General features: G+C 33.3%; 3 protein-coding genes across 3 annotated transcripts; all 3 read left to right on the plus strand.

Annotated features, from left to right (window-relative positions):
• Positions 1-5341: 5341 nt before the first annotated feature.
• On the plus strand, positions 5342-5575 carry HELRODRAFT_144862 (hypothetical protein; the record flags this gene model as incomplete). Its single annotated transcript, XM_009032795.1, has 1 exon — positions 5342-5575. A coding segment is annotated over one exon (234 nt), but the record flags the coding sequence as incomplete, so codon positions are not given.
• Positions 5576-14735: 9160 nt separating this feature from the next.
• On the plus strand, positions 14736-19395 carry HELRODRAFT_186207 (hypothetical protein). The gene is made up of 11 exons (XM_009032796.1): positions 14736-14819; positions 15240-15323; positions 15594-15724; positions 15823-15946; positions 16329-16460; positions 16714-16845; positions 17151-17211; positions 17550-17664; positions 17799-17928; positions 18093-18160; positions 18736-19395. Exons 3-11 carry the CDS (start codon positions 15607-15609, stop codon positions 18918-18920), a joined length of 1065 nt encoding a protein of 354 aa, XP_009031044.1. The 5' UTR covers positions 14736-14819; positions 15240-15323; positions 15594-15606; the 3' UTR covers positions 18921-19395.
• Positions 19396-24338: 4943 nt separating this feature from the next.
• HELRODRAFT_182547 (hypothetical protein) lies at positions 24339-25983 on the plus strand (the record flags this gene model as incomplete). Its single annotated transcript, XM_009032797.1, has 2 exons — positions 24339-25196; positions 25957-25983. 2 exons carry the CDS (start codon positions 24339-24341, stop codon positions 25981-25983), a joined length of 885 nt encoding a protein of 294 aa, XP_009031045.1.
• Between the last annotated feature and the right edge of the window lie 1517 nt (positions 25984-27500).

Here is a 27500-nt window from a genome sequence, read left to right on the forward strand (position 1 = left end):
TCGTCAATCCATCCATCCTATTTTTATTTAGTTATCCATTCATTCACTCATCTACGAGTTAATGATTATACGAACGAATGAACGAGTGAACGAACAAACGAACGAATGAATGAGTGAATGAACGACCAAGTAAAAAATGAAAAAATTATAATTTACTATATAGATTGATTGTTTGAAAAGCAAATCGACTACCAAAACGAGTTCACGAAAAAATTGAGCACACTCAAAAATTGATTAAATTCTTTTTTGTTTTAATTAATAAAATTATTTTAATAAAAATATGTTAAAATGAATTTTCAAGTTAAAAAAATATACTGAAAAATTGTTAAAAACAAAAAATTAGTAATCATAAACAATCAAACATTGTTAGAAATTTTATTGGTCAATTTTGAGAGGTGTGGCACAACTCAAGAGCCAATAAAAATCAAGATAAAGCACTCAATCAATACGTCTCGGCCAATAAAATCTTGGTTTGATTTTCGAAGGCGTGGCTAACAAACATTGAAATTAATCTTAAAATGTCTTCGTTCATATCTATTCTATAATAATAACAATAACCAATATTATAATAGTAATAATATTATTTCATAATAAAAAAATGTCTTTCTTTTGAAAGAGTTTTATAAATTGAATTGAATGTAACATAGAAAAGAGTAGAAGAGATATTTAAATGAAGAAATAAATAAATATATAATTATAAATTATTTATAATAATATATACATTATAGAATACATGACACGTGAGTGTGTGCAAATGCTCAAAACGATTCATTGATATGTTGTAAGTAAATACAGTTATGCTTTTATATCACCTTGATTGGTCTGACATTTTTGCAGCAGCTTCAACAACCACACCACACTACCACAGTGCCAATACATCAACTACAACGACATCAACAGGACAATAGCAGCAATGACAACATCCAAATTACAACAGCAGTGACAGTAACAAAAAGTAACATCACACCAGGACAACATCAAAAACGAATGGATAGCATGCATTTAGCTGTTAACTTTACCGTAAAAAACAACAACCGAATACTTTTTCCAGGCTTACAACAACAGCCTCGTCAACAACATCAACAACAACATCAACAACAACAACATCGACAGCATCAGCAAAATCAACAAAAACAACATCAACACCGGCAACAAGTTTTTTTCGAACACGTGACCCTGAGCAACGGCCACCATGACGTAGTAGCAGCACGTGACATCAACGCTGACGTCATCATTGGGGAATTTATATACCAGAAAGAGATGATGAAGTTTTGGGAAGAAGATGCTGATGATGATGACGACGACGACGATGATGATGATGATGAGGATAATGACAATAACAACAGCATAAATTGTGACAGTGATTTCATTGAAGACGATGGTGGTCATGATGATGATCATGATGACGAAGCGAAAGATGGCGACAGTTCAAACAAGGTTCACGACCTAATTAATTTTCAATTTCTCGAATTTGACCTACTTGATGATTTCATTGGTTTACATCGCAATTTAAAGTCCATATTTTGTTTAGGTCACTTGCGATAAATACTTACCACACAATTGCATACACATACACACATACATACATATACATACACGGATATATAAACAAACACATAGATATACAAATCATTTGTTGGTATACGTAGAATGAATGAATAAATGAATGAATGAATGAATGAATGAGTGAGTGAGTGAGTGAATGAATGAATGAATGAATGAATGAATGAATGAATGAATGAATGAATGAATGAATGAATGAATGAATGAGTGAGTGAGTGAGTGAATGAATGAATGAATGAATGAATGAATGAATGAATGAGTGAATGAATGAATGAATGAATGAATGAATGAATGAATGAATGAATGAGTGAATGAATGAATGAATGAATGAATGAATGAATAAATGAATGAATGAATGAATGAATGAGTGAGTGAGTGAGTGAGTGAGTGAATGATTGAATGAATGAATGAATGAATGAATGAATGAATGAATGAATGAATGAATGAATGAATGAATGAATGAATGAATGAATGAATGAATGAATGAATGAATGAATAAATGAATGAATGAATGAATGAATGAATGAATAAATGAATGAATGAATGAATGAATGAGTGAGTGAGTGAATGAATGAATGAATGAATGAATGAATGAATGAATGAATGAATGAATGAATGAATGAATGAATGAATGAATGAATGAATGAATGAATGAATGAATGAATGAATGAATGAATGAATGAATGAATGAATGAAAGATAAAAGTAATGAACTGACAAATGAATAAGTGAAAATGGATAATGTGGATGATATATAACACCAGGTCATGATGTGATGAAGTCTTTGCATGATGTTTGATTAACATCATCATCATCACCACCACCACCATCATCATCATTACCGCCATCATCATCATTACCATCAGTAACATCATTATCATCATCCTTGTCTTATTCATTTTAATATTGTTTATTCTATTGTATAAATATAAGGACACCACACACAATATATATATATACATATATATATACATATATATATATATCTAATATATAATAAACCATAATAAAATGAACGTATATGCCATTGATTAAATTATAATTTATTATGCCTAGATGTTAATCTTGGTTGACTGTGTTTTGTTGGTGGTTTGATCAGCGCATGGCTTGAAAAGTCAATTCAATTTAATGACGTTGTGTATGTATATGTGTATGTTTGCATGTGTGTGTGTGTGTGTGTGTGTGTGTGTGTGTGTGTGTGTGTGTGTGTGTGTTTGTATATGTGTGAGTGTGTGTAAATGTTTATATGGGTGTGTGTATGTTTGTATGTGTGTGTGTCGTGTATGTGTGTATGTTATAAGCACTTGGGCCTTTGTATTTTTGTACGCAAGTTACGTCTGTGTGTCTGTTTGTAGAAGTTCTGGTGGTTAAGCAGTAGAAGCTGTTAAAGCAGCCAGCAGTATCAGTAGTAGCAGCGTTAGCAGTAGTAGTCGTAGCAGTAGTAGCAGTCGGAGTAGTAGCAGTGACAGTAGGGTTAGTAGTAGTAATTGTAGTAATAAATCGTAGAGTTTAGTGGATGTGTTGAATGATTGATCACCGTGCTAGCATTGTTCTCTGCGTCGAGCTGCTGTCACCTTTCTAAAGCGCTTCATTTCAATTTCTTATTTCAGTTCGGTGGATGTTTTAGTTTGTATAATGTAGTAATATGCGCATAAATGTGTCTGTCTGGCAGTTGTATTAAAATTATTTTCGTTGATATTGTTTTTGTTGTTAAACTAAAATTTATTTAGTTGTTGTTGTTGTTGTTTGATATTGGGTGTGTTGGTAAAACTACTACTACTGCTACTTATATTGGTAACTGTACAACAACAACAACATCAACAACTACTACTTCTACTATTACTACTACTACTACTACTACTGCTACTGCTACTAACTCAATTAATACCACTGACTGAAGTAACAACGGACCCACTAGTCAATTGTTAAAAATGATTTATTAAACTGTTTGTTTGGAAGAGTTATGAATGAATAAACGAATGAATGAACGAACGAACGAATGGATGAATGAACGAATTAATAAACGAATGAATGAAAGCATAAATAAATGAATGAACGAATAAATGAACGAATGGATGAACGAAGGAAGGAGTGAATGAGCGAACGTGACGTTTGAGTTTCACCTGTTACAGGTGTATGCTACGATTGATTGATTGGTCGGTTGGGTGAGCACTTGATTGGTTGAATGATTAGCTGGTTGATTGATTATCCAACCAGTTGTTGCAAGAATGGTCGATAAGTTATTTTATTAGTTTTAATGAGTTAAAAGATTAAATGGATTTTATATTTTTCTGAAACTATTTTTAAAATTTAAAATTAATATTTTTATTTCGATTGAAATAATTTTTCACAACTGACAGATATTTTCAAATTTGAATCAAAAATCAACGTCTAAAACGGCTAAAAAATTTAAACCATCCAATCAGAAGACGTCATTTAACATCTGCTCTCTTATTGGCCAAAAACCGGCCAAAGAAAAACAAAGAAAACGAGTACCTCACAGGCCACACAATTACATTCTCCCGGCAACAGATTGTTGCAATCAAAATGTTGCTATAATTTTTTTCAGCAACACCAACAACAACAACAACAAAATTATGTTAATGAAAACCACTAAATTTATTCATAAAGATGAGAGGCTTAGGGCCTGGTTCACTTCTGATTTGGCGGTATTTTTAGGTATTCAATTTCTTCAGCCAATCAACGTCAAAGACCGCAATTGCTACCGGTGTCATATTTGCGGCAAATGTTTTCAATATCCTAACCCACTGAAAGCCCACCTTTATCTCAGACACAACAACAACAACAACAACAACAGCAACAACAACAGCAACAACAACAACAGCAGCAGCAACAACAGCAGCAACAACAATCACAACATCATCGAAATAAGAGATAGAAGTAGCATAGCAAACATTCCAGATCTCAATTGTTGTACAAACTTATATCCCCATCAGCTACACACAACAACACATCAACGAAATCACTGCACAAACTTGTTACCGGCCTTCGATTCAACATTCAACAACTTCATACAACAGCAACATCAACAACCACTACAGCAGCAACAACCACAGCAACAACAACAACAGCAGCAGCAACAATGTTTTTTTAATCACCAACAGTATTTTCCTTATCGTCATCCTTTCGTCACTTTTATATATCCATCTTCCCAACATCATCTTCAACAAATTCATCAAAAACATCAACTACAACATCAAATACATCAACAACAACATCAGCAACATCAGCAGCAACACCAGCAGCAACATCAAATACCTCAACAACAACATCAGCAACAACAAAATCTACATCCAAAGCAACAAGTTCACGAAAACATTTTTAATGATTTCATGCTAAACAGAAATCTCGCGCAAAACATGTGGGAAGGTAGAAACAATTTTGAAAACCTCATCAACAACAACAACATCAACAACATCAACAACAGCACCAAATCAACTTCACCACAACAACTTTCCCCATCCTCAAATTCAAATACGAACGACGACAACTTAGATAAAAACGACGACGATTCGACCACCACAACTAACAACAACAACAACAGCGCAACGAACTTGCTTTCTACAACAACAACTAACACAAAAAACCATTTTAAACAACAACAATATCATCTGCTCCAAAGACAAGATCATTACCATCAACAACAACATCATCATTCTCATCGTCATCCTCACCATCACCAACAACAAAATCAACAGGATGAAATCAGCCCACTACAAAAAATCCTCTACAAAGACGGTCAAAAAACGAGGCAGGGCTACATGTGCAGCTACTGTGGCAAGTTCTACTCGAGGAAGTACGGCCTGAAGATTCACGTACGAACCCACACCGGGTTCAAACCCCTGAAGTGCCGCATCTGCCAGAGGGCGTTCGGCGACCCCAGCAACCTCAACAAACACGTTCGATTGCACTCTGAAGCTAAGACGCCCTACAGTTGCGGCGAGTGCGGCAAGTTGCTCGTTAGACGGAGAGATCTGGAGAGGCACGTCAAATCTAGACATCCTTCTGTTCATCATCATTTATGTACCACTGTTGCTGCTGCTGCTACTTTTACTGATGTTACTGTCGCTACTTCTACTACCACTACTGCTGCTGCAACAATTACTACTACAACTACAGCTACTGGTGATGGTCGTTGTCATTATGTTGAGGATGATGTTGAGGGTGGCGACCAGGACTGTGTGACGTCATCCATCAATGAACCAATAGAAATGAAGGATGATTATTTCAGTGCTGCAGCCGATGATGACGATGACGATGATGATGGAGTTGGTGGTGTTGATAGTGATTATATTGAAGACGATGGAGGGAAGGTGAGACAGAACAAAAAATGAAAAAAGAGGCGGTGATGATGATTAGTTGAATATGTTTCTACAGTGGCTAAGAATGATTCGGTGGGTGGGTACTATCACTATCACCCGGACCATCATCTTCGTCGTCGTCATCGTCATCTTATTGTTGAACCGTTTTGTATCATTGGTCTATTTGGTTTGATATGTTTAATTTATAAATTAGTTATTGAAACTACTGGATAAATAAATGATTGAATGAATGAATTATGCAATCTATAAATGAACAATGAATGAATGAATAAGCGAACGAACGAACGAACGAACGAAAAATGAACGAATAATTGAATTCGTGAATAAACAAATGAATGAATGAATGAAAGAATAAATAAACAGATGGAAGAATGAACGAGTGGAAGAACAAATATTTGAATAAGTAAATAACTGAGAACGAGAGAATGAAAAATAAAGGAATAAAAAATGAAGAAAGTGAATGAATGACAATTATTTAACTCAAGTCATTACGCCATATATATTATGTATATGTTTGTTTGTATGTATGTATGTACGTATGTTTGTTTGTTTGTATGTATGTATGTATGACTATATATGTATGTATGTATATGTGTGTGTACGTACATATTTGACTGATTAGCGTTGAAGACTTTGTAAGATTGGCAGAAAGCTTTATCTGGCTGTTTATGTAAAGAATGCCGTAATTATGTGCTGTTGTTGTTGTTATAATTATAAATAATTATAATTATTATTATTATTGTTGTTGTTGTTTTTATTGTTTTCGTTATTGTTGAAATTATTGTATTTCTACACAGTACTAATTAAAATTAAAAGGATCTGTAAGCTAGTATTGATATTTCTACTTGTTAAACGGTTAAGAATATTTGAATAATATCATAATAATAACAACAATAATAATAATGTTATTATTATTATTATTATTAATTATATTAATAATGGCGACAAATTATCTATCACCAAGTCAGTATTATATTTATAAACTTCTTTAAGAATTCAAACATTAACACATGCATACTAACACACACAGAAAAAGACATACATACATACATACATACATACATACATACATACATACATACATACATACATACATACATACATACATACATACATACATGCATACATACATACATACATACATACATACATACATACATACATACATACATACATACACACACACACACACACACACACACACACACACACAAACACAAACATACAAACAAGTTTTTTTACGTGTAGGATTATGGGTAGGATATGAATGTTGAACACATATTTATTAAATTTTGTTTTTAAAATTATTTGCAATGATGATGAAGATAAAATAAAAGTTGTAACAATAATAAGAATAGTAAGAATAAGGATGACGATGATGAAAATGATGATGATGAAAATGATGATGGTGAATATGATGATGGTGAATATGATGATGGTGAATATGATATTCGTCTTTTAACCAACGATTGAATAAGCAATGCCCTCCTGATAATTATTATTTTGTACATTACTTCATTTTTTTTGTATTATTATCATTAACTATAATAATAATTAGTAATTATTATTATTGTTATTATTATTATTATTATTATTGTTGTTAATATAATAATTATTATTATTAACTATAGATATTGTTCATTAAAGTCAATCAAATAAATCCAATATTCGTCTGCGCTCTCTTTTTTGTGTTTGCTCACCCGCTTTTATTTTTAAAAATATAAGAATTACTATTACTACTGCTACTACTATCAATATTACTACTGCTACTACTACCAATATTACTGCTGCTACTACTTCTTCTACTACTACTTTTACTACTACATACCTCTGCTGCCAGTTTTATTGCTACAACTGCTGCTTCTGTGGCTGCTATTGCTGCTGCTACCACTTTTTCTTCTACTCTACCTTCTTTCCTCTCACTCTACCCTTTCCCCTCTGTTCTCAATTACTCTCTCGTTCATTTTTTATCTTCCTTTCTTTTGATCGCTCTCTCTTTATTTATTTTCCGTTTTTTTCTCCGTTTGTCTTTGTTCCTCCCTCCCTCTTCTCTCTCTCTCTTTCTCTCTCTCATAAATCTCAACTTTTTTTTAAAAAAGAATTCATTCAATTAGACGATTCATAGATAGGCCAGCGTGAGTGGTTGGTTAAGGTGGCCTGTCGCTGCTGTGCTTCGCAGTGACCGCATTCGACTGGGGTATTGCAAAATGTTGCTCACCTATCACAGGCTTGTGTTCATATTACGATGAAGGGGATATGCAAAGAATCTCAATTTTTTCAACTTTTAATTATTTTCGGTAATGTCGATTTATTTTTTAAATTTATACCAAATAAAAATAATTAATTACCAAATTGAATAACAATTAAAAAAAATTAAAATTTTAACATTTTAAATGAAAGCAATATTCCGTAATTAGTAAATATACGATCGTATCTTTTGACCATGTAACTTTTGACCATTCGAGTCAAAATTAACGATCGTATGTTTATTTCGGAATATTGCTTTTATTTAAAATGTTTTAAAAGGTTTTAAATTTAAATTTTTTTAAGTATTATTCAGTGTGGTAATTAATTTCTTTTATTTGGTATAAATTTAAAAGAATAAAATCCCCTTGCTTTTGACTCGAACGATAAAAAATCACCTCCAACTCCCCTCCGGAAGTAAGCTCCTTGTTCGACCGTTAAAAGTGAGCGAAGGCCGTTATATTTATTCTAGTTATATATATGTATCAGTATCTTTTTAAACAAAGTAGTATCATAAAATGAATAAAGATACTTTTTTCAAAAATTTAAAAAATTCTCAATTTGATTTTATTGCGATATCGATGATGATGATTGTGACCTGACTAATTAAAAAACATCAAATAAAATTTATAAAATAGGATGGGTATATCGTTGCGAAATCGTTAGGGGGAAATGACGTCATGTTAACTGTAGTTATTTTACTGGATGGTGGTTAATCAGCCTGTATAAAGGTAATATTCAATTCCTATCAAATAAATTTGACCATTTAACTAGAATAAATTATCAAATATCATACGCAGGCAAAACTAAATAAAGAAATATATATATATATATATATATGTGTGTGTGTGTGTGTGTGTTGTGTGTGTGTGTGTGTGTGTGTGTGTTTATAATACATTTATAATATTGTATTTACACATTCAAATTGAACAGTTTTGTTAAATTTAAATTATTTTGAATTTTCTCGGAAAAATTTAAACTTTTTACTATATATATATATATTAGTTACTTTTATCAACAATTTTTAAAAAATTTTCAATTTGATTTCACCGCGATATCGATGATGATGATTGTGACCTGACTGATTAAAAGCATCAATGACAATTTTTAAAATAGGATGGAGAATTTGTTATATTGGGATATTCGTATATAAAGCGAGCAAAATTTTAATATAAAAGCGCTTATAAATCTGCGCATATTGGCTCGGCTTGGCTTGGCTCGGCTTGGCTCGGCTTGGAATCGGATGTTAAGCAAGGTGTGGTCTCAAACTATTTTGAATTCTCCCAGAAAAATTTGAACTGCGTGCGTACATATATAGCACTGATTACTATTGCTTTTATAATGAATTTATATATATTATAAAGTAACTAGAATCCAAGTATACAAATATATAATAAGATTATATGTTTATATAAAAAGCAATATAGCAGATTTAACCAGCCAATCAGAAAGTTTCGAAGGCGTCAATTTAGTATGGTTAGCATTGTGGTTAAGACTGTATAATAGTGTAGTACATACTTCAAATAAGTTTTTTACTGATGTGATTGATTGAAATGATGAGAATGTATGGTTGAAACGAGTATAAAAAGGAGCTGAGACAACATGAAAATCAGATCAGGCATTCTGCCTCGCTTGAAGCAGTCTGTCTGATCTCATTTATTTTATTTTTATATTATTTTTTATTTTTATTTATTTTATTATATAGAGTTTGCATGTCTGTGGTTTGTGTGTTTGTATGTTGTATTTTTTTTATTTTAGGTTGGTTCTATAGCGGTTGCTCATACATAAATACATCATGTTTGTTTGTATGGTAGTATTTTATGTTCAGTTTTACTATTTTTCTCTTTTTTCATGAGTCTTGAGTTAAGTTAATGAAACATAGGTAGGTGAGATTAAAAATTAATTTATTATATAGGTAGGCTAGGGCATAAGGTAATTTAGTTACATAGGTAGGTTAGGGACTTCTATTCTTTTACTCTACTCGGTGGTGTGTTTTTTGTTTTGTTTTATTTTGTTTTGTTTCACACCATACATATAACAGGTACGCGGTGGTTCCTGGTTTTGGTGGAATTTTTATTGATTGAATGGAGAAGTATGCATGGTTATATAGAGTTATATAGAGTTATATAGAGTTATATAGAGTTATATAGAGTTATATAGAGTTATATAGAGTTATATAGAGTTATATAGAGTTATATAGAGTTATATAGAGTTATATAGAGTTATATAGAGTTATATAGAGTTATATAGAGTTATATAGAGTTATATAGAGTTATATAGAGTTATATAGAGTTATATAGAGTTATATAGAGTTATATAGAGTTATATAGAGTTATATAGAGTTATATAGAGTTATATAGAGTTATATAGAGTTATATAGAGTTATATAGAGTTATATAGAGTTATATAGAGTTATATAGAGTTATATAGAGTTATATAGAGTTATATAGAGTTATATAGAGTTATATAGAGTTATATAGAGTTATATAGAGTTATATAGACTGGTCGATTTCTTTGCGTTTCTCTATTTCATTTTAATTAATTAAATAAGATTTTTCCATTCATTTAGGTTCATTCAGATTTATTCATCCAGGTTGAAGCTTCCAGAGGAGTTCATGGTGGATGATCAGAATGGTTGTGATGTCACGCTACGTTCGTTCAATCAGTGGTAAAGAATGCACGCCTTGCTGTGGTTCGTTTTACGTTTCTTTGCGGTTCCTTTTTTGCCAGTTGGCTGGCTTTTCTGGCTGGCGGGTTTCACCGCGGCTCGTTTCTCTATTTTCATTTAAATTAATTAAATAAATGAGATTTTTTCATTTTATTCAGGTTGAAGCTTCCAGAGGAGTTCATCAGCGAAGATGTCAGGCTACGTTCATTCATTCAGTGGCAAAGAATACACGCCTGGCTGGGATACGTTTTATTCTCTTTTCTCAGTTTTTCTCTGTAATTTAATATTAAGTAAGAATGCTCACACGCACGCACGCACGCACACACAATTACATTAAGTAGCCATATAGGTAGGTTAGATAGGCATAATTTTAATTGTAGGTAGGATATATAGGAAGCATCCAACACTAATGTATTTGAATAGGTAGGCGCGTAAGTTTATCGTTTCTATTTTTTTCTTGCACCCATATTACACGCATCAGCGTATTACACACACACACACAGATACATACATAAACATATGTTAGTATTTGAGAGTAATTTTATTTTCATTACACATTCTAATTTATTATTACTAAGGTTGAGAGTAATTTAATTTCATAGGTAGTTAAGGGCAATAATGTAATTCTAGGAACAATCTTGTAATGTAAATTAAAACGCTGTAAGTCTATCGATAGGTAGGTTAAGTATAAGTTTTACATTATAATTATTATGTTGGAGCCCAAGGCATTACGTAGGTGGTGGGGTGGGTGCCGAAAGGCCAATGAATTGGGCTCTTGAGTTTTGTAATTTTAGGTAAGCTAGGGCCATAATGTAATGAATAGGTAAGTTAAGGCTACGTTGTAACATACTCATTAATAGATTTAGGGTTTAAGTTTTATATTATTATTACTAAGTTGGAGCCCAAGGCATTACGTAGGTGGTGGGGTGGGTGCCGAAAGGCCAATGAATTGGGCTCTTGAGTTTTGTAATTTTAGGTAAGCTAGGGCTTAATTGTATTAAATAGGTAAGTTGAGGGTACGATAGCCGATAGACTCTGAATTTCGAAGTTTCTTGTCAGAGGTAAGCCTTGGTGGCCAGTGGTGAACCGGCAATGGTTTACTATCCGGACGGCAATGGTTTACTATCTGCACTGTAATGATTTACTATGCGGCATGGCCATAGTCTACTACCCGCACGGCTTCCGGACGGCAAATGGTTTACTATCCGCACGGCAATAGTCTACTATCCGCACGGCAATGGTTTTCTATCCGGTGCCCTGGCTGTCGGTGAACCTCTGTGCAAGGAGGGAGAATGAAGGGGGACTTTCGACTACCGTACCATTAACAATTTAGTATAGATAAGGTAATTGAATAGGTAGATAGGATTATTTTTATTAAGCAATTTGAGATGCAGGCACCGCTAAGCTTTCTGATGAGAATTTTCTCTTTATCTTTCTCCATTCCACGGGCTGTGTTTCTCGGGGGACTTGCACCAGTTTTGGAGGACAACGTAGGAACCGGACCGCATTCAACATTCTGCCTTTGTCGAATGGACAACAGTAAGTTTTTTTTTACATTTTACTCTCTTTGTTATTTTAAAATACTATTTTGTCATTATTTTCATTTTAAAATTTTTTGCTTTTCAGATTCTAACATTCATTTACTACTACGCTGATAAAAAAATTTTATCTACAGAATGATGAGAGGTGGGCAGAGGTGGGAGTCAGCACGTTTCCGATGGTGGTCTCATGATGATTTACATTTGATGATGGTGGTGTAGGAAGAATCAGCTCGTTGGCTGTTCGACTGACACTCTGAAGTTCGGATGACATCTTGTGGTGGTGGTCGGTGCAACGGAGTACAGTAACGACGATTTTTGAAGTAAGGTTTAGTTTCGTCTTTTAATTGTTCTCATTTATTCATTCGTTCGTTCGTTCGTTCATTCCTTCATTCATTTTATCACTCAATTTTTCAAATTATTAATTTTTAATCATTGAATCATTTGATTGATTACTTAATTAATTAATTCATTCACTCAGCCATTCAACATTCTGCCTTTGTCGAATGGACGAAAGTAAGGTTTTTTTACATTTTAATCTCTTTATTATTTTAAAATATTATTTATTTGCCACTATTTTCATTTTATAATTTTTTCTTCTAAGATTCTAACATTCATTTACTACTACGCTAATAAAAAAATTTGTCTACAGAATGCTGAGAGGCGGGTTGTGGTGGGCGTCAGCACGTATCAGATGATGGTCTCATGATGATCGTTCCGATGACAATTTGAAGATGACAATAAGAAGTGACTGGAGAGTACACGCGCACACATTTACGCACATACATCAATACAACACACACATACACAACATCCATTCATTCGGTGTCGTTGTTATGTTTCTCTTCAACTTTCTATTTTCTTTACCGGACTTAATTTAATTCATAGGTAAGTTAGGGATTGAGATGAGTTGAACAATCGTAGGTAGGCTAGGGCTTAACATTAGTTAAAAAGTTTCAAGTAAAATAAAAACGCTATAATATGTTAAATAAAATACCTGAAACGTGTAAAATTTCTAAAACGTAGAAATACAAATTTTTAGGTAAGTGAGTTGAGTTAATGATTATAAGCTAGGGCCCTGAGAGTAATTTAATTGTAGGTAGGTGACTGACTACTATTCTTGCGACTTCTTACTAGTTTTGTGTGATGTGTTTGTTTTCGCTTCACAACAGCACACCAACAAAACAAACTATATTTCATTCTCGTCGTCGCCTTAAATTTTACCTTTTTGAACAATCTTTTTAAATATGTTTATTTATTTATTTATTAAATGTTGACTGGTTTCTAGTTTTTTTTAAATTTGGTTATATAATTTTTAGAAAATTCTTGATTTACTTTGTATATATGCATGTATAAATAATTTCTGTTTGGTATGTTGATTTAGTCATTATGACATGCTGTGAACTGTTCTGACTAAATGTTATTGTTACGTGAATCATTCTCCGAGAACTACTATGGAGTGTGTATAATAATAATAATAATAATAATGGATAATAATTATTTTTTATCGGTCGATATTTTGTTATATTTGTTTGTTTGAAATTCGAATTTTTTTTAAAATTGTTGTTTTCGTAATTTTAATTAACCATCATTTTTTATTTTTGAATGAATTCAAATATAAGCAACTAACTATTGTGTTTTTCATTCTTTACTAAAATCTAGAAATTGTTTGTAGATCTGTTTGGTTAAGTGTTTGTTCGAGTTTTTTTTTTTTTCGTTTTTATCAATTCATTCGTTTGTTTGGTTCATTTAATTTGGTTCATTGATTGGTTGATTGGTTGGTTGATTAGTTAATTGAATAAATGGTTGATTGGTTGATTGATTGATTGATTGATTGATTGATTGATTGATTGATTGATTGATTGATTGATTGATTGATTGATTGATTGATTGATTGATTGATTGATTGATTGATTGATTGATTGATTGATTGATTGATTGATTGATTGATTGATTGATTGATTGATTGATTGATTGATTGATTGATTGATTGATTGATTGATTGATTGATTGATTGATTGATTGATTGATTGATTGATTGATTGATTGATTGATTGATTGATTGATTGATTGATTGATCTCATAGTATTGTATATATGAAAAAAAATCCAATTAAGCCAACATACGGCTTTACTTGGGCACTGTGTTTCACCAGACAAAAGCAATTTCTTTATTTATATTGACAAAAATAATTGTGAAATGAATATATTGATTTATTTAAAGCATTATAAATACAGAAAACCGTCATGACACAGTTGCATGAGACCCAGTAAGCCACTGCAGTAAGCCAATGTATGATTCCAGCAACCAGTTTCTATGAGCACCAGCAGAATGTAAAAGATTCATTGGCTTGACACCGACTTATATATCTATGATTCGCCTTTAATAGAGCACATTTTCAAATCGTCTCGTTTCTTTGGTGAACAGGGTCGATATATAAAGTAGTATCTTTTTTTGTTCTAAAGTATGTTTTATCGATTTTTTAGCGAAATTTAGTTTAAATTTTTTTAAATTTTAGCAATAAATAATTCAATCAAATTATTTTTTCAAATTGTCTCTTGGTAATTCTGAAAAATTTCTCAAATAATGTTTAAGTTGTCACATGTTTTTTGCTCTGCTGTTCTTCTACTCTTTTATTAACTATTTGTTTCTAGATTGACTTGTCTGATCAACATTAAGTTAATGTCATTAACCAACTCAAAGTTTATACCAAACATCATTTCAAACTTAGAATTATTTAACGTTAGCTGACAAATGTTTGCTAGCTTTTCACAAGTATGGATCGAATCTTCTCCACTCATAATCCTAATTCTCTTTTTTTAGTTAGAATCAATCAATAGATCGAATCAAAAGTTCTTAGACAAACACTTTTTCAATCAACCAGAAATTTCTGGACAGACCCACTCAACACTTAACCTTGATAAACCAGATTTGATTGGGTTGAGTGTTGAGTGTTAACTTAATAACAAGAAGACTTATAATTCTATTCTGTTATTAATTATTATGTTTATATTATTCTATACACATACAAAGATTTATAGTTATATATGTGCATACATATACATATAGAATAGATAGATAATACATATGTTAGGATATATTATAATTACAGCACGTACTCATCTGTTACAATCATAATAGAATAGATGTAATAATTATTATATAATAATCATATAAAATTATAGTATTTTGTCTATTATAACATACTTTTACCTGCAAATGTTGTGAAAAATTTTAGAATCGTTGGAAAAATGGCTGACAGGAAGGGACAGGAAGAAGATTGTTCAGAGCCCAAAGTTTCTAGGCTGTCAACACTGGAACAACTCAGGAAATACACTGTTGTGGTTGCAGATACTGGCGACTTCGAATGTAAATAAAAGTTTTTTATGTCGTAATTTTTTTATATTATCATTATTTTATGTTTTAATTTATTTAAAATATCATTATTTATTATCAAAACTGTTCAGCACTAAAAAAATACCAGCCCACTGATGCTACGACCAACCCATCGCTGATTCTGCAAGCCTCTCAGAAACCCCAATACGCCAAACTGATCGACCAGGCAGTCAAATATGCTCTCAATAAATCAGGGTACTGCACCTACTTACCTACCAACCTACCTTTATTATTTAGTTTTGTGTTGTGTTGTTTGTATTAGTTTGTGTGTGTTTTATTATTCTGAATAACAATCAGATTGTGATTACATAAGGCTTACATACATACAGATCATACATGCACTTACATCATTATATATAGACACAAACATACAAGCATGCATACATGCATACACACACCTACATTCACATATATATATATATGTGTGTGCGTGTGTGTGTGTGTTCATACTAACAGACAAATGCAGTGCTGCCGTTAGCACACTTTAAAATGGCACATGGCTCTGAATACAAAGACACAGACACACATACAGACAGACGCACACACTCACACACAAGAGAGAAAATATTTGTTGCAGAACTTCAGACGACAGCAGCCCACAATCACTGGAGAGGGTGGTTGAGTTATCGATGGAAAAGTTGTGTGTGTTGTTTGGCTGTGAAATTCTAAAAATCATCCCAGGCCGAGTTTCAACTGAAGTCGATGCAAGGTCATTTCTATTTCTATCATGAATTAATTAATTAATTAAAGAAAAGAATGGATAAATGAATGAAAATATCAATCTTCGTTTTGCGTCCAGAGACCCAGTTTCTCTGGAATGAAATGAATAAATGAATGAAAATATGCATGAAAGAATGAATGAATGATAATGTGTTGTTTCATACCATAGTCCACATTAACATAACATGAATATTAATTACCATAATCCTGATCATCAATCATTTTAATTCCAAATGCTCCAGGCTCTCATTTGACATGGAAGGGATGGTCGAAAAGGGTTTGCAGCTGATAAGTTTGTACAAGGAGCATGGTATTTCAAGAGATAGAGTTCTCATCAAACTGGCCTCGACATGGGAAGGCATTGAAGCTGGCAGGTGCCTGCATTTTGTTTCTTTTCTACCAAATTTTATGGGCTGTTTTTTCGATTTTAGATTTACTTCCTTAATGTAATGATTGCCTGCACTTTTGATGTATTTTTGAAGTATTATTTGAGGTATTGCTGATATGTTTCGCGTAGTTTGGTTTAAGGATTTGATAATGTTCAAACCAAATGGTTAGTTCGTTTCGGAGAGTTAATGTTTTTCATTTTGAAGTTGGATAAATGATGAATTTTTTATTATTTATTTACTTAACTGATCATATTATTGAAAATTTATTTATTTAATAATTTAATTTATAGAATATTAGAGAAGGAACACGGTATCCATTGTAACTTGACGCTGTTGTTTTCATTCTGTCAGGTTGTTTGCTCGTTTGTTTGTATGTATGTGTGTGTTTGTTTGTATGTGTGTGTGTGTTTGTATGTGTGTTTGTTCGTGTGTGTGTGTGAATAATAAATATCATAGTTAATTGTGTATCTAAATAATGGCTGGTGTTTTAATGTTATAAATCTCCAGTTGTAAATGACTTTAATGTCATCTTTGTGACTATTATTTTATAAAATTTTCTTACTTTTTTCTGAAAATGTTCCATGTAAAATTATATAAAATACTGAAAATTAGTATTTTCATAGTAAATAATTGAATAATATAAATAAATAAATGAATGAATGAGGTGAATTCTGATTGGTTGTTGGCAGGCAGTGGCCTGTGCCGAAGCTGGTGTGGCCCTGATATCCCCCTTCGTCGGCAGAATTTTGGACTGGTACATGCAGAACACCGATAAGAAATCATTTGACCCACTCGAAGACCCTGGCTAGTTTAATTATATTATAATTAATTACTCCGAGTAATTATTAAAATTACATCGTAAATGTTAATTAATTATTAATTAATTACCTATAATAATGGTTATAAATGAATTTTTTTGGACGTTTCAATGATTGCAGGTGTGAAATCAGTGACAGCCATTTACAATTACTACAAGAAATTCGACTACGGGACTGTCGTCATGGCCGCCTCATTTAGAAACGTCGAACACATCAAAGCCTTAGCTGGCTGCGATCTCTTCACTATAAGGTTGGTAAGTTTCACCGTGACCTTGTTCGAATGCAGAGAGATTCTTGTCTGTTGCATGCTGTTGGATGTTTATGTTGGCAGTTGAGTTGGTGATGATGGTTGATCATTATAGCGATGGCTGGGATGATTGTTCCTACTAAATCGCTCACTCACTCACCAAACAGTCCCGCCCTGCTGGAAGAATTATCGTCATCTGAAAAACCTGTCAGTCAGTATCTGAGCATTGAAAAAGGTTGTTCTGTCGGTGTTAGCTTTCTCTCTCTCTCTCTCTCTTTCTCTCTCTCTCTCTCTTTCTCTCTCTCTCTCTCTCACTCACTCACTCACTCATCATGTCATTAACACATATCTCTTTCCTTAACTTTTTTCCTCATACTCATTCACCTCCCCACGCGTTTTTATTATCCTTTGAAACATCAGAATCTGACAGTTGCTGAAACTGTTACAGCATGCAAGGCAGGCAGTTGTATAGAACGGTAACGAGGGATAAATGACTGAGTAAGAATGCTCCTAAGCATGGATTATAAGATTATGACCTCAAGAAACGAATGTGGATTAGGTAGATTAATTAATTGAACAGTTAATGACTTGGTGAGTGAGTTATGCCCTCGTTGGAGAAAAAGAATAAAATAAATTAAACTGAGCAAGTGACAAAATTTTCTAGTGTTAAAAATCATCACAATCTGACCTCATCATCATCATCTGACCTCATCATCATCATCTGACCACACCATCATCATCATCTGACCTCACCATCATCATCATCTGACCTCACCATCTCGCCGCACCTTCACCATTATTGAAAAACAGCCAAGAGTGAGGATTCCGTGGTGAGGGTGAAGATGGACGAGAAGACATTCAGGTGGATGCTAAATGATGACGTCATGGCCAGCGATAAACTTGCAGATGGCATCCGGAAGTTCGCAGCAGATGCTGTCAAACTGGAGAACATTTTGAGGGAGAAGATTCTTGCTTGCATGAAAATGAAGGAATGAAATAATTGATGGATGGATCATTCGTTCATGCACTCATTCATTCATTCGTTCGTTCGTTGATTCATTTATTAAATGATTTTGATAAGTGAACATTTTGAAAATATGAAATGATTGATGGATAGGTGGATGGTGTACACTCATTCATTTATTCATTCGTTCCTTCTTTCATTCAGTGATTGAATATGTGTGAATTGATGATTTGAAGAATGATTTGATTGATGGTTTATAATGAATGCATGATTTTTATTTAAAACAATTAGGTATTATTGCATTCATTCATTATTTTTTAACTGCTGATCCATCCATTCACTTCTGATTGATTAATGAACTGATTGATTGACTGGTTGATTGATTGACTGACTGGTTGATCGATTGAGTGAGTGATTGATTTCTTTTTTTATCCTAATCTTAATAATAAAAAATGAATTCAAGCATATTCAAATTGCGTTTGGTTTTTAATGCGTAATAATACGCTTTGTCACTGGTAGTTGTAGATTTTCTTGCCAAGAAATCGTCATCCAGTTTTTTAACGTTTTAAGAGCGGGAGCTCGAGCCGTGAAAACGAGAATTGCAACAGCAACACACTGCCAGCAGTTTTTAGAATTTGGGTGGACTGGACTGAACTGTGCTTTTGAAGTTATTGCAACATTTTTGAAATGAGTTTTTATTCATTTTTTTTAAACAATTAATTTTATTATTCTACAAGGTGTTTGTACTTTCATCAGTCGTGCCCTGTTTATTCATTTTTGTTGATAAAATAAAATTTCGTTTCGTTTCGTGACGTTTCGTAATACTAATAATTCTTCTAGTGTACTAAACAAAATAAATGCCTAAGTAGCAGTTGTAAATAATAGATGGAGGTTGTAAAGATGATGATGATGATAATCGTGAAGCTGCTACTGCCGCTGCCGCTGCTACTTCTTCCGCTGCTGCTGATTGTTGCAATGTGATGATGATTGTGGTGAGGATGATGATGTTGATGACGATGCTAGCGTTCTATATAAACATCTGTTTGGCTTGCGTGTTAAGGTGACTCGATAGATTTTATTATTATTGTAGTTGTTATTATTATTGTTAATGTTGTTGTTTATTTTGAATTTTTACAGTAAGGTTTCTTTGAGGTGTTCATTGCTCCAAAAAATGAAGGTGATGGTAACGATAGTGATGGTAATGATAATAGTAATAATAAAAAAAATAATAAAAATAATAATAACGATAGGGATGACGAATTAGAACAAGTTTGTTTACATCACGTAGGCTTTCAATAAAATCACGTGATGATGACGACGACGAAGGCCGTGATGATGATGATTAAGATGGTGATGGTTATGATTAAGATGGTGATGGTTATGATTAAGATGGTGATGGTTATGATTAAGATGGTGATGGTTATGATTAAGATGGTGATGGTTATGATTAAGATGGTGATGGTTATGATTAAGATGGTGATGGTTATGATTAAGATGGTGATGGTTATGATTAAGATGATGAGAATGGCGATGATGGTGTTGATGTGAGATATTGAGTTAGTTGTGCGTGCAATTATGTGTGATTGTGTGTGTGTGTGTGTGTGTGTGTGAAAGAAAGAAAAAAAATCAAAGTGAGAGAAAGATGAGAGAGAGAGTGAAATAAAATGTTTGTATAATAGTTTTGCGCATTATAAATTCTACTATCGTCGTCGTCATCATCGCTTCATTTAATAAAAAATCTCTTTCATCAAAGTTATTGCTACTTGTGTGTTTGTTTGTTTCCTCATCATCATCGTCGTCATCATCATCGTCGTCATCATCATCGTCGTCATCTTCATCGTCGTCTTCATCATCATTACAACCATATATTACTAATATTATCTTCATCACTTTGAATAAATATTAATATCACATTCAAAGTAATTACGTCATATCGTTACATTCGTCGTTACGTTACAATTCATCTTGATTGTACTTACATTACAATTGTAATGTAATGTAACATTACAATTCACCATCATGATGAATTGTAATTCAACAGTTTTTTAAACTTTGGTTCAACGATCAAGTGGCCTCGGTAGCAACAAATGCAAAAGAATTAAAGCCATATTCGTTACATAATAAACTAAATCTAATAAACTCAAGACGATAATAATAATTATCATTATTATAATTTAAAATAATTATGATTATAAATATAATATATAATTATGATAATTATTATCCCTTAAAACGTTCATTCTGCTTTCTTATCTTAATAAGAGTTTCTCGAGATAAACTGGTGAAAAATTTAAATAGTTTGGTGGATCTGTTTCCGATATAACTAGAAAAAAATAAAAATGACGTCACATGATAAAAATTATTATTATTATTATGAAGCTTTTTCATTTGTTTGTGTAGTGTTTTTTGTATGTGTGTGATAAAGAAAAAGATAAGTGTGGTTCGTATTTGTGTCACTTTTGATGATGATGACGACGACGATGATGATTATACTGCAATAGCCGAAATAGCTCAGAACATAAAGAATAAATGGACGATTGAACGAAGAAAAGAAATGAGCAATTGCAATGATTGTTGAGTATCATTGGCGTAAAATGCTTTTGGTCATCGTAGCTGCTAAAACAAGAAGTCTGAATTTAAACAAGAAGTTGAATGCTATCTCGATATGGAATCGTTGGATAGACTCAAATGAATGTATGAAAGTCATTTATAGATAATGAACTTGCACGCAACACACACACATACATCCACAGACACAAACACACACACATACATCCACAGACACACAAACCACACACATACATCCACAGACACACAAACACACACACATACATCCACAGACAAACACACGTACAAACACACACACACACACATACATCCACTGACAAACACACATACAAACACACACACACACATACATCCACAGACACATACAGGCATGCAAAAACAATTACCGTGATTTGTGAGGTCTTTCCATTCAGAATGGCGCCTAGAATGTGTTGAACCAATGATGATGATGATGATAATGGTGATAATGACGATTATTATTACTATTATTATTATTATTGTTGTTTTTATTAATAATATTACAAACTTAAATTGTCTAGATGAATGAAATGTAATGAATGAATGAATGAATGAATGGACAGAATAAATCCCTGCATGGATGAATTAATGTTTGAATGAATGGATGAACGAATAAACGAACAAATAAAAGAGTAAAATGATGCTTATGATTGAAAGAATGAAAAAAACGATTGTTTATGTTAGTGTTGTAAATCATCTGCTATATTTTGACAGCTATTCAGTTTAACATTGTTCGCTTGTTCGTATCAACGTTTCCTCCACTCATTTTTTGTTCGTAATTCATTCATTCACTCGTTCATTCATTCGTTCGTTAGTTCATCCATTCGTTCGTTCGTTCGTTCATCTGTTCGTTCGTTCGTTCGTTCATACATCAATAGTTCCAAATTAGAAACATATATATGTACGTACAAAATGACATTTACAGATTATTTACCGTTGTCTAAAATACATCGTTAATTATTATCATCATTATGAAAAGTAGTAGTAGTAGTATTTGTAATAGTAGTAGTAGAGTATTTGTAATAGTAGTAGTAGTAGTAGTACTACTAGTAGTAGTGTCATCATCATCAATACCATCATCATCATCACCACCACCATCATCATCATTGTACCACGGTCTTAAAAGCATTATAGTCCAGTTAACATCTCATGTATCTATGTATGCATGTATGTTTGTTTATTTGCGTGTGTGTACGAATGCTTGATGGTTTGTTTGTTTTGTGCAAGTATGTGTATTTGTACATATCACACACACATACACACTCACATACACACACACACACATCCATACACACGCACACACACATACACACACACATTCACACACACATATACACACATACAAGCATACATGATACACGCATGCATAATTAAACCTGTCATTAAATCATTTAAGACAAGCACATCGTAATGGTACATATATGCAGTACCTGCAGTGGCGGACCTAGACAACTCTGACGAGGAAGGGCAAAATTTTGAAAATGTTTAAATTTTGACGAAAGAAGCCAAAACTTTCACGGCGGCGCCAAGATTTGTGGCTGGTGTGGCTGGTGTGGTGGCTGACGACCTTTTTTGGGTCGATTTTAAAATAAAACGGCCCTTTTTCGACTTTAATTAAAAAAATTGCGTCTCAGTAGCTGCAGTGGTTGTGGTTTCGTAGTACTAGTATCAACATTTGTAGTAGTAGTAGTAGCAGCAGTGGTAGTAGTAGCAGCAGAAGTAGTAGTAGTAGTATTAAAGGTGGTAGTAGTAGTAGTTGTAGTTGTAGTAGTAGTGTGTATACGTGACTGAATGACGATAGTCCATTGTTATTCAGCAACGAAGTTTGAAATTTACAGCATTACACACACAAACACATTACACAAAAAATGTCGTTGTTTCTGCTAGCTGGTTATGTAGTTGTTGTTGATGTTGTAGTTGATGTTTTCCTTGTTGTTATTGTTGATGTTCTTGCTGTTGTTGTTTTTGTAGAAGCTGGGTTAGAGCTGAACTATATTGTTGTTAATGTTATGGTTGTTGTCTGCATAAAGGAATATGCTGATGGCAATAATTTTATTTAAGCTGTCTGCAAAATAAAAATCTTACATGGTTGTGAAAGTAATTACATCAATAACAATAACAACAATAATGGTAACAACAAAACAGGGTTATTATTGTCATTATTTATTATTATTATTATTATTATTAACAAGGATAATTACGATTGATAATTATTATAAATAATTATCGAGAGAGCAACGCTAAACTTAAAACCATTACAAAATTAAATATGAAAGCCCTTCTTGTTGCTTTTAAACGCCGATTTCATCGTCGTCATCATCATCTTAACATCATCATCATCATCGTAGCATCATCATCATCATCGTCGTAGCATCATCATCATCATCATCGTAGCATCATCATCATCATCGCAAGCACAGGCCATGGTACACACATATAAGACTTTTTTTTGTTTGTTTTCCACCTAAAAATAACTTCTCTCGACCTACATTTCTCAACGCCTATTGGTCGATTACGTTTAAATGTTTATATTTTTATTTGGGTCAGCCAATGAGAAGCTGTTCAGGTACTTTAAGCCCCGCCTTTGGGTGGAGCCTACGTTGAAACAATGCAATTTAAAGAGGATCTCTATTAATTTCGTTGGATTGCGTCGGGATGGAGATTTTCTGAAAAAAATTATTTCATAATAAAAATAATAATAATAATAATTTATTATTATTATTATTGCTATTTTTGTTATTATTGATGTGTGTGGTGCGAAGTTATGAGAGGTTATTTTTTGATTATTATTCAATTTTATCAATTTATTTTTTTGATTTAATTTTGTTTTGCAACTTTGCAGTGTGTGGTCATATGAAATATAATGAAATATCCTCAACTACTACTACACAACATCAACAACATCAACAACACTAACAACATCAACAACGACGTTTTTCAAATGCTTTCTTCCGTTAACATCAACAACAACTTCAACAACAACAGCAACATCATCAACAACAACATCAACAACAACAACAACAGCAACAACAACAGCAACAACAACAGCAACATTAACAACAACATCATGGGCCCCGAAAGCCCGTTTGAGAAAAACATCAACCAATTAAAATTGGGCGAGCCCAGCAGAAAGTACGCCATCAACAGCACCGGAAGTAGCAGTGGCAGCCTAACAAGCCCTGATCACCTGGAGAAACCCAATTTCGCCCTCATCACATCTTCCTCATCAACCTCATCACCATCGTCATCATCATCGAACACCATCATCACCACAAACGTGTCTTCAACACCTTGCTGCCTACCACTCGGCTGCCTCAAATTTTCAGCTGAAGATTCCGTATTCCTAGATCAACAACAAACCACAGCCACAGCTGCTGCTACTGCAAATGACGCCATAGCGTCTGGGAGCCACGACATCGCAGCAGCGTCGAGCGCTTCTTGTAGTAACAGTGGCAACGGCAAGACAACAGCAGCTCCAGGTAGCATCCTCAACAGCGTCGTGACTCTGTCGTGCGACAACCCGACGTGTTGCGAGAACAAGTGGATGCACGTTGAGTGCTTCAGAGAGTGGCGAATGCAGTTGATGCAGCTGCTGACGACCACGGGGCAGCAGCAGCAGAAGGGGGCCCAGGGCATTGGAGGAGGAGGTGTTTGCGGAGGCAGAACCAGGCACTGGTCGGATCATAAGCAGCCGAGCCAGAACTCTTTCCTCATCAAAAAGGTTTCTATCACACCATAATAACAATCATACAAACATTGTCTTCACTGATACATACACAGCAATAATGCTACTATTACCCTTTTCAACGTATTCGCTTTTTGGACCTTTTAGTTTTCATTTTAAATCAACTTTCTGATCTTTGAGGAGTCACTCAGAGCTCCCTGCCTGCAGAAATATGATTATAACCGGCAGGCATATTACACATAGCTAGCTATACGTATTCATTGCGTCAGTATATTGGATCTCACTAAAACGTTAGGCTTACTTAATTATGGAATCAAATGAGGATGATGTTATCGAGGATGACGAAGATGAGGATGGTGATAAATATGTGCGCGTGTGTGTATGCGTGTGTGTGTGTGTGCGTGTGTGTATGTGTCCTTTTATGGTTTTTCCAAATATAGAAAGAGCAGTATGTCTAAGGTATGGTTACATAATCGAATGTCATCAGCGCTCGGTCATTCAAACGTTACGAAATATCAAAAAGTTTGCTTGCCGTTGGTATTGTTTTTATTATTTTTATTGTGATCTCATCGTCTGGGATGTTGTTACGATCATCATCATCATCGCTATCATCATCATCGCCATCGTCACCTCCTGCTATTTTAATCACTTTCATTATCACTTTCACCGTGATGGTCACTAATCATCTTCGTCATCATCATCATCATCTCCATTACGATCATCATCATCAAAACCACCACCACCATCATCGTCATCGTCATCGTCATCATCATCATCCTCTTCTTCATATACATAGATATTCATAGACTCTTACATGCATTAAGACCACTTGAGCCAAATTGTGGATACGGTTCAATGTTATTTTTTAAAACAACGTTGCAGTTAACTGATAAAAAAATGAAAAAAAAAATAATAATAAAAATAATAATATCACAATAAGATAAGAAATAGAAAGATAATTGTGTGTATTTTTAATTTTGTAATTGTGATAATTTTTATTAACATATGAAATGGAAAAAAATCCAAAATGATATGCAAATGCATCATTATGAGCAAGCAAACAAACAGGTGAGATTATTTGTATGTGTGTGTGTGTGTGTGTGTACGTGTGTGTATGCGTATGTACGAGTATATGTGTACGTACTTTAAACAAAGAAAATTTCACTTTCTTTGTGCTCCTCTATGTTTCAACGATGCATGTACAAACATATACAAACGCATGCACACTTGTATCAGCTATGTTTGTTTGTATATATTAATGTTTGTGTATTTATGTGTGTGTGTGTATCGGTATGTTTGTATGCATGTAGGTGTGTGTGTGTGTGTGTGTGTGTATAGATGTGTTTGTATGTGTGCTTATATGTATGCACGTGTGTATGTATGTATGTGTACGTGTGCAATTTCATGTATATCATTATGTATAGTTGCATTATACAATACCTTAGAATACCTGGGGGGAGAACACATAAAACTGACAACTGCTGTTTCATCTCAGAAATATTATCTATCCGAATCGTGTGAAAAAGTGAGAGAGAAAGAGAGAGAGAGAAGGTAGAAGGAAAAGAAAGAGAGAAGGTAGAAGGAAAAGAAAGAGAGAAGGTAGAAGGAAAAGAAAGAGAGAAGGTAGAAGGAAAAGAAAGAGAGAAGGTAGAAGGAAAAGAAAGAGAGAAGGTAGAAGGAAAAGAAAGAGAGAAGGTAGAAGGAAAAGAAAGAGAGAAGGTAGAAGGAAAAGAAAGAGAGAAGGTAGAAGGAAAAGAAAGAGAGAAGGTAGAAGGAAAAGAAAGAGAGAAGGTAGAAGGAAAAAAGAGAGAGGAGGTAGAAGGAAAAGAGAGGGAGACAAAAAAGAGTGAAAGCAAGAGAGAGAAGAGAATTTTCGAGATGAATTCATTCATCTGGCAGTGTCTTTCATCTTTTTATGCAATAATAACGTGAATGCGATACAAGTATTTTTCTCCATCAAGTGATTGAATATTTGCCTAAAAAAATTCAAATGGCGAAAGAAGAGATTGAAAAAAGAACAAGAGAGAGAGAGAGAAAGAGAGAAATTAAGACTGAAAGTCAGTAACACGGAGGTAAATAGTACATGTATGCAATGATGTATCTGTATCCACCCATGGGTTTATATTACATTTATATACTGACGGAGAAATTTGAATAATATTTTTTTTTATATGTGTATATTAATAATTATGCTCACTCATTCAATAATTTTCTCATTCATTCATTCTTTCATTCAATCTGCATTTTCCTTAATTTATTCATTTACTTATTAATTCACCAATTCATTCTTTCATTTATTTACTCACTCACTCACTCACTCGCTCACTCACTCACTCGCTC

The sequence above is a fragment of the Helobdella robusta genome (genome assembly GCF_000326865.2).
Source record: "Helobdella robusta unplaced genomic scaffold HELROscaffold_88, whole genome shotgun sequence".
Classification (NCBI taxonomy): Eukaryota; Metazoa; Annelida; class Clitellata; order Rhynchobdellida; family Glossiphoniidae; genus Helobdella; species Helobdella robusta.

What these genes read in the sequence shown, in the direction of transcription:
- HELRODRAFT_186207 (XM_009032796.1), top strand. Translation starts at nt 15,607, where the DNA reads ATGGCTGACAGGAAGGGACAGGAAGAAGATTGTTCAGAGCCCAAAGTT. An exon ending in TCAACTGAAGTCGATGCAAG is followed by an intron (nt 16,461 to 16,713) that starts GTCATTTCTATT and finishes CAAATGCTCCAG; the next exon opens with GCTCTCATTTGACATGGAAG. An exon ending in GAAGGCATTGAAGCTGGCAG is followed by an intron (nt 16,846 to 17,150) that starts GTGCCTGCATTT and finishes TTTAATTTATAG; the next exon opens with AATATTAGAGAAGGAACACG.